Source organism: Petaurus breviceps, unplaced genomic scaffold, assembly GCF_028583685.1.
Source record: "Petaurus breviceps papuanus isolate PSGF00001 unplaced genomic scaffold, PetGlider_PUasm1.0 139, whole genome shotgun sequence".
In the NCBI taxonomy this organism is placed as follows: domain Eukaryota; kingdom Metazoa; phylum Chordata; class Mammalia; order Diprotodontia; family Petauridae; genus Petaurus; species Petaurus breviceps.
This window is the reverse complement of record NW_027185697.1, coordinates 10918938-10927764: the sequence shown is the minus strand read 5'-3', so window position 1 is coordinate 10927764 and position 8827 is coordinate 10918938. Positions and strand designations below refer to the sequence as shown.

At 47.4% G+C, this 8827-nt stretch overlaps 1 protein-coding gene across 1 annotated transcript in view; it reads right to left on the bottom strand.

The window, feature by feature from the left end:
• Window positions 1-8827, bottom strand: part of DYSF (dysferlin) — a 235687-nt gene that overhangs the window by 19550 nt on the left and 207310 nt on the right. The window contains exon 48 of the mRNA XM_069067342.1: window positions 7898-8039. Coding sequence (XP_068923443.1) covers window positions 7898-8039 — 142 coding nt within the window. The remainder of the gene's footprint in view (window positions 1-7897; window positions 8040-8827) is intronic.

Here is an 8827-nt window from a genome sequence, read left to right as displayed (position 1 = left end):
AGGAAGGAAGGAAGGAAGGAAGGAAGGAAGGAAGGAAGGAAGGAAGGAAGGAAGGAAAGACCTATTCCTTTGGGAAAGGAAAAGCATATTATGGTACATGAATGTAATCAAATATTTTTATGCCATGAAAATCATGTAAATGAAAAATCAAAGAAATATGAGATTTTAAACATAATTATATAGGAAAGGAAGAAGGGCCAAGACAACATACACAACAACTACAACAATGGAAACTGAACAATGCTAACAGATCAATCTTGTTTCCCAGGGAATAGAAGATGAGATGCTCTGCTCATTAGAGGTGGGGAGCTACAAGGGTGGAATGGTGTATACACTGTCAAAGAAAAAACAAAATAAGCAGCCACTGGATGAAATGAAACATTCCTCCTGGGAAGCAGGTATTGGGCATCCCAGGAGCTCCACCCCTGGTGTCTTACATACAACATGCTGTGTACAGATAGTGCCGAGAATCTGGAAAGCCCTGTTTCCCAAGGTGCACACACTGTCACTAACACTATGAAAATTTTCCTAGTTAAATGACAAATGTTGTCTGAATGCCTGATGACGTCAGTGTACAAAGAATCTCATGTTTCATGTTTACTCGTGTTTCATGAGTAAAAACTTCATATTATCTGCATCCAAAGTGGTCCAGTCCTTGTTCCAGGGTAATCCCACATCTCCTTGATGACCGTGTCTACACCAAGGGTACCCCTGCTCTGTCTTCAGGCAGTGTTACTGGACTTTGACCAAGGAGTATCTTAGCACTAGCTCTTACCTTACCCAGAAGCTCTGGGAATTGGTCAAAGTATATAAGAGGCAGGAAGGTATCCCACGGAGGTCACTCACTGTAGCCTGCTCAGCCCAACCCTGTGCCCCATCCCTCCGTCAGCCCCATGCACTGGGCACTGAATCCCACTTCATGGGTCAACAAAGGAGGCCACTGATAATAACCTCAACCAAACCCTGGTGACCCATTCTATCATCTCTTCCTCTTTCCCTATCCCTCACCTGCTTTGTCTTATTACTAGGTTTTAAATCTTAAGGGGAGGATGCCTTTTTTTTCTAAATCTTTCTCCCCACCCCAAGCACCTAGCTCCATGCCTTGCACATGATAGGTCTTCAGTACATATTTATCAACTGAACAAATGCAAATCTGTCAAACTGAGAATTCTGCTTCTACTTTGGTTGAAGACAACTTCCATCCTTTGTCTGAGGTGACATCACTGCCCATCCTTAGTAGTTATGAGTGGGAATGCCACGGAATGCCCTGACATTGCCTCAGAATCAGCCCATGTGGTCTCCCATCTTTGGCTCAGTCAATGGCGGTCACACCCTCCCATTTATAAAGAAGGCCCCAGACATTCACTTATAAACTAACACATGGTCATCCCTCATAGTCAAACCACGGACAGATTCCACTTCAATGAGCCTCCACATGCCATGGTCAGGTTCCTTCCATGAGCTTCGTCAAGGTCCACCTCAGAGCTTGGCTCTCTTCCTGTCACATTCAATTATATCCACAAAATATACACAGTACGTGTTAAGTGAAGCAGGTACTGTGCTAGATGCTAGGGACACAGACACAAAATGATTGACGGTCCCTACCATCCAAGAACTTATGATACGTGCACAGATAAATTTATGCATGACCACTTTAGGGAGACCAACAAAGAGGACTGACCTTGAAGAAATCTAAGGACTCTAAGAGTTGGAGGTGAGAAGGGGGGAATGCAAGGCAACCTGTACAAAGGCATGGAGGCTGGAGATGCCAGGTTTTTAAGGCTAAACTATATTTATCCTACAGGCTACTGGAAGGTTCTTAAGAGAGGGGATTGTTTTGATAGCTATGTTAAAGATGGCTTGAAGAAAGCTGGGAGGACATAGTCTGGGAGAGCTGCAAGGAAGAACTGAACTAGGGTGGCAGCTGGTGATGGAAAGGGCAAGTGGGAGGCACTGTGGCACCCTGCAGTCAGGGGATATGGGTTCAGATCCTGCTTCTGATGTCTACACTACTTTGTGACCTTGGGCCTCAGTTTCCTCCTCTGAGAAATGAAGGGTCTGATCAACATTAATCAGTCTATGAGCATTTATTAATTCATGAGTAAAAACTTCACATTATCTGCAATCCAAAGTGGTCCAGTTTTATTTACTCATAATCAATAACCTACTATATGTCAATCACTGTGCTACATACTAGGGATACAAAGAAAGGGAACAATACTCCTTACCCTCAAGGGGCTTCTACTCTAGTGGGGGAAGATAGATAGACAGACAGATAGAAGATAGATGTATATCTCTGTGTGTAATGTATATGTATATATAATATGTATGTATGTGTGTGTGTAAACCAGAATATACACAATAAATATGAAGTAGAGGGAAGGTACCATTGGGAGGTTGGCACTTAGAACTGAGGGCCTCAGTGGACCCCTTCCAACCTATGGTCCTCTGATAAATGCAGATATTCAGGATAGGGATAAGGGCTAGATCTGTGATTTTGTTGCTATAGGGAACTTTCAGAAGAGGAAACTCAATCCACTAATACAGGCTGGCACCTTCTCTGCAGTTTGGAGACTAGAGCCCTGAAAAGGTCAATAATTTGCCCAGGATCATACAGCCAGGTGGTGTCAAGGATTGGTGTTGACCTCGGAGGTCAGCTCTCTATCCAGACTTTGTAGAGACAGACTCAAAGAGACTTCCCAAATTATGAACTGTGAGGGCTGAGGGGCAGGGGAGAGTTGAGGACTCTTCAGAAAACCACAAGTTATCCCTGAAATCTGCCTCCTGAGACAGCCGTGCTCACATGAACAGATCTGTTTATCTCTGCTTCATCCACATCTTGCTTTGTTTGGGAGTCTCAAAAATGTTCGGAAAGAATGAAGGTTCAACTCCTTTAAGCAATAAAATAACAGTGGCTTCCCCCAGGGAGTTGGAACCACTTGGGAGTGGAGTTCAGACAGTTCTAGCCTATGCATCAATTTTAGTCGGCCATTCGAGGCTCCTCAGAAAGAAAGAGAAAAGAGAAAAATAAGCCAGCGTTCAGTCTGCAGAAAAAAAGGTCTTAGTTTGGGAGAGACAAAGAGCTGTATGGAGGTCCTAGTTTTCATGGGCCAAAAACAGAGAGGCCCAGAGGATGTAATTAACCCTGGTCCTCACAATCCCAAATGGTAACTCAGGACAAGGTGAAAAGATGTGGGCACAAGGAAAAAGCCCAGTGTGACCCACACGTGGGAGAGAGACAAACAAATATATTTAGAAAGGCAGACCTTATAACAAGGCATGCTAATTGCTACTTGGGAAGGTTTTGTTTTTTTTTTCTTTGCTGTTGTTTCTTTTAAGCTGTGTTCTACTTGAGGTATTTCCCTGTTTATAAGTAGAAAAGTCTTCAACTTTGGTTGTAGTAGCTAAAAAAAAAAAACTTTCAAAATAAAATAAGAAATTAAAAAAAAACCCTCTTAGGTTGTAATCAGATGTCTTGTTGAAACTCTGCTTTTCCATATATATTTGTTTATCTTCCTGCCATCTATGGTCTACACACCAGGCCCTTTCTGTGGTTTCTGGCTACAGCTTTTCACCTTGTACTCGGCTATTTGGAATTTAAAGGATGGGGGTAATTGGTTCCTTGAGGCCTCTCTGAGGGGCTGTGTCCTGACCTGGTCGGGAAGCCACACCTGCCAGAAGGCTGGATTCTGTGCCCTCTCTACCCTCAGGAGCTGCTGGCAGCCCCTGGGGGACCCAGCTCTCCTCCCTAGGGGTATCCTTACACCCCCTTCTAATTCAGAGACAGAAATATCCCATCCAGATGGCTGAAAATTATGGCACAGTAGAAATTCTAAGCTGAGAGTCAAGAGATCTGGGTTCAAGTCCCACCTTGGACACTTAATCACTTCACAGAATCACAGAACTTGAGACCTCAGACAACACCTGGTCCAACCCATTCATGGAGAGAATTCCCACTAGAACATGCCCAACGAGTGGTTGCCCAACCTCCTCCCAAAGACCTCCAGACATGGAAGACCTTCCACTACCACTTCCAGGAAGGCCCTCCTCCTTTGAGATAGCGCTCATTCTTTGTGATCTTTTCCCAACATCATCCTCAAGGGGTGTCTTTGCAGCTTCTACCACATCTAGCACATCTAGCCCCTCCTGGATATGACAAGCCCTTCAGACACTTTAAGACGGCTCTTGTGTCCTCTCTGACTCTTTTCTTCTCTAGCTTAGACAGGGTCCTGCTGGGTAGAGGAGGGAAGCAAAGGCTTGAGAAAGCGTACCAGACCCCATTAAGAGTAGCAGCAGCCATCCCACACTCCCATAAAGGATGGGCAGGGAAACAAAGAGAGCATGGACCTCCCAGGAGAATGAATGTTGGGGGATTTTTTTTGCTCCCATCCCGGATAATAGCTGTAAAAAGAACTCCCAGTGTGGAAACTTCCTCCAGAGAACTAGATTGGCAGTGATTCTGTAGCTGGGATTAAGTGACTTGCCCAGGATCTCACAATTCAGTATGTGTCTTAGGGGGAACTTGAACTCAGGACTTCTTGACTCTGAGATCTCCATCCATTAGGCCTCCAAGTGAGAGGCAGCTAGCTGGTGGACCCAGAGTAAAGTGATGGACCTGGAGTTAAATCCGGATTCAGACATCTACCAATTCTGTGTGACCCTGGACAAGTCACTTAACTGTTTTGCACCTCAGTCTTCTCATCTGTGAAATGGGGATAATAGCACCTACCTCCTCCCAGGGGTGTTACGAGGATCAGATTAGATCACGTTTGTGAAGTGGTTCACAAGCACCTTAAGGATCAATGATGCCAGTGATGACCGAGGCAGTTTTATGAGCCTCTGCTTTTATTGAATATTTTCAGGCTTGAAAAGTATTTTAAATACATTATAATAAAGCTTCATTACATGAATCAATTTTCCTTTATTCTTACAACAACTCTAGCGGGTTAGCACTGTAAATGGTATTACCCCCTTTGGCAGATGAAGACACTGAGGCCTGCAGAAGAGGTCACAAGCTGGCAAACCCCATCTCTCTTTTCTTCCGAGGCTTTCCTTCTTTTGGGCTATCATGATGGTTTCTCCATACGCGCTTTCCCTATACAGCCCCCTGACCTCTTATGCCCACATCTGTTTCCCATCTGTCCGTTTTCATACTTGTCATAGAAGAACAGTTATGTGGCTAATGGCTTTAGAATTAATCAACCCAATGACATTAAAGACTGGGGTTCCCATTAGAGCAGCAATCCAAAACTCCCAATTAGCCGCATTGATTCAAACTCAGGCAAATATAATTAAAAGCAGGATATGGGGCGGGGATAGAGTGCAGGAAGCGGCGACTTTGGGATCTGGATGGAAAGAGTAGTGGCTGTGATGATGGCAACGGTGACGGTGGGAATGGTGAGGGTGGGCAAGGGGATGGGGACGGCAGCAATGGCTATGGGGATAATGGTGTTGGTGGCAGCAGCGACGGCGGGAATGGTGGTGGCGGCAGTGACGGCAGCCGTCATGAGTGTGGTGAGAGGTGTCAGAATCTCCTTCCTTGTCTCTTCCTGAGCTTCCTGTTCAGGGAGCCCTGATTCCTGCCTTGGTCTCAGACTTGGAAGGGACCTCAGAGCCCATCTAGTCCCACCCATACTGGAAAATGAAGCCTCACTGTGACACATCAGACAAATGCTCCTCCTCTCTGCTTGAATCCCTCCCCAAAGGGGCCTCACTATCTTCCAGAGAAGCCCATTGCACTTGGAGACAGCAATGACTGTTAGAATGCTGCTCTTTCCTGACACAGAACCTGTGGGGCCAGGCAGACCAAGGTTGACCCCTTTCCCACAATGCACCCTTTTACACACCCGAGAGTGACAATCACATCAATCAATCAGCTAACATTGATGAAGCATCCGTTCTGTGCCAGGCACCGGGGTATGAAAACAGAGATGAAGCAGTCCCTGACCTCAAGGGACTTCCTTTCTATTGGAGGAGACAACATGTATATGGACATAAGTATAAAGAATAAGGCCAAAGTTAGTGGGGGAGGGGGGGAGGCATAAGTGCCTGGGGAGGAGGGCGGCTATCATGGAAACTCAAATGCTCCATCTGAAAACTCAGCCAAGCCTCCCAGGGGCCAAACTCTTCAGCCTCTGCCCCGGCTCCCAACCCTGGCAGCCCAGTGACATATTTACAAAGTGATCACCTCTCAGGATCTCGGAACAAGGGTTTGTTCTTAATTTTGTGTGTGTTTGGGTCTTGGACCCCTCTGGAAGTCCAGGGAAGGTCACGGATGCCTTCCCAGAGTAATGTTTTTAAATGCATGAGGCACATAGGATTACAAAGGAAACCAAGTATATTGGAAATAGAATACTCAAAATAGTTTTCCCATCCAAGTTCGTGAACCCACTGAAATTTCTCCAGGGGCCCCAGACGCCTCTCCAGAGGCTTAGTCACTGGGGAAATGCAAGGATTCAGCCCCATCTTCCTCCCTTTCATATGTCAAGGTTTATCTCCTCTGACCATACCCCAGGAAGTCTACCAGATATGTGTCTGTAATGAGCACTCCTTCACAGCCTATATTCCTGGCCAAGAGAAGCCCCTAAACAGCCTGGTGATCACTCTTAAAAGAACAATAGTAAATTTACCATAAAATAGTGAATAGTAAAAGTAGCAACAGTAAATGGGTCTGTGAGAGTTTGCAAAGCACTCAACAAATATTATCTCATTCAATCCTCATAACAACTCTGGCAGGGAGCTGCGGTTACTATCCCCATTTTACAGATGAGGGAACAGAGAGATGAAGATGTTAGGTGACTTACCCAGGGTCACACAGCTAGTGAGTATCTGAGGCCACATTTGAACTCAGGTCTCTCTGACTTGGAATGTGGCACTCTGTCTACTACACCAGGCTTCTTCCCAACCTGATCTTTCTTTGGCATGTTCTCAAGGCCTTTTAACCATTCCAGTCGCCCTCCTCTGGACTAAAGACAGTGAGTTTGAATTCTTTCTTGGATACTTACTAGCTGCATGACTGTACACAACTCACTTAGCCTCCTGGGGCTTCAGTTTCCTCATCTGTAAAGCGAGGGAGTTAGACCCAATGCCCTCTGCCATCCCTCCTAATCCTTCCTAAAATGTGGCACCAGTAATAAAATAAGGACTGGTTTTTATAAGGAGCTTGCAGGGTTTGCATTATCTCATTGCAAAAAAAAAAAAAAAGTCCCTGCAGATGTGGTCTGACCCAGGGAGAGTACAGTGGGACCATCAGAACATTATAATTTCTGTTGTGGTTCAGCCATTTTTCAGCTATGTCTGACTCTGTGACCCCTTTTGGGGTTTTCTTCGCAAAGATACTGGACTGGTTTGTCGTTTCCTTCCCTGGCTCATTTTACAGATGAGGAAACTGAGGCAGACAGAGTGAAGTGACTTGTCCAGGGTCACACAGTTAAGTAAGAGTCTGAGTCCGGATTTGAACTCAGGAAAATGTCTTTCTGACTCCAGGCCTAGCGCTCTGTGCACCATGGCACCACCTAGCTGCTTTTCAGGACACTAGGCCTCTCTAAGTTCACACAAGTTTTCTTGGCTTCTGACTCATGCTGAGCTTGTGGTCCGCTAAAACCTTCATATCTCTTTCAGAAAATTTGGTACCCAGGCATGCCACTGCCGTTTGCCTTTGTGGAGTTGATTTTTTAAACCCAAACGCACGACTTTGCACTATTCCTAGTGGGTCTCGTCTCAGGATGCCTGCGTGTCTGGGGGGCGTCTGTCCTGTTCTCCCTCACGATGCCAGGGGCTCCTGGGAGGATAGGCCGCTGCCCCTGATCGGAGGCTCCCGGGGTGTCTGTCTGCCCCCCACCCAGGCCGGTCCTGATGCCCCGGAAGGGGCAGGGAGGAGGGGCCCGGCTGCTCTCACCTTCTTGGCCACCGTGCACACTTGCTCAGCAGGCATGTAGTCGAAGGGGAAGATGAACCTCCAGTTAAAGTTGCCCTCTCCGCCCAGCGAGCGATAGTGGACGTCCGTCTTCTGCTTGTGCTCCTCGAAGCCAAGCATCCAGCTGGGAAGAGACAAGGAAAGGCTTGGGACCCTAGGAGAGAAGGCTCCATCACGCCTGGAGGGAGGGGGAGTACAAGCACTGCCCCTGCACCCACGCGGAGTCCCTGCGCGGCAGAAAGAGCGCCCATCACCCATCCAATTCCCCAGTCTGGGGAAGGAGCGATGGCCCAGGTGTGGGCCGCAGGCCGGCCATTTACCTTCTCACCTTTCTGGGCCTCCATTTCCTCATCTGTAAAATGAGGGGTTGGAAGGTCCCTTCCAACTCTGAGCCAGGGGCTACCCCGGGGAGTGCAGTGACAGGAAGGACAGGCTCCCTCCCCTCAGGGGGCTCCTGATCTTCTGATATCCTTTTATTCCAGGATAAAACCAGCATCTGGGGTCTGGTTTTCTAAGCAGCCACTAGCGACCTCTCAGCAACTGGCACGCAGCCTGTGGGCTTCTCCATGTCATTCCCCAAGGATATATGGAGGTAAATGGAGGGTTTTCTCCAAATGAGCAGGATCTCGGGTGAGCGACCTGGGTGCGAATCCCACCTCAGATACCTACCTTGGGTGACCCAAGTTAAGTCATGTAACAGTCTCTGTTCTGAGGCCCCTCCCGGCTCTGACACGCCCTCTTCTGAGTCCCCTCCCATCTCTGACACGCCCCATTCTGAGGCCCCTTCAGCTCAGACCCTCCCTCTCCTGAGGCCCCTCCCAGCTCATGACACACCCTGTTCTGAGGCCCCTTCAGCTCAGACACTCCCTCTCCTGAGGTCCCTCCCAGATCTGACACGCCCCGTTCTGAGGC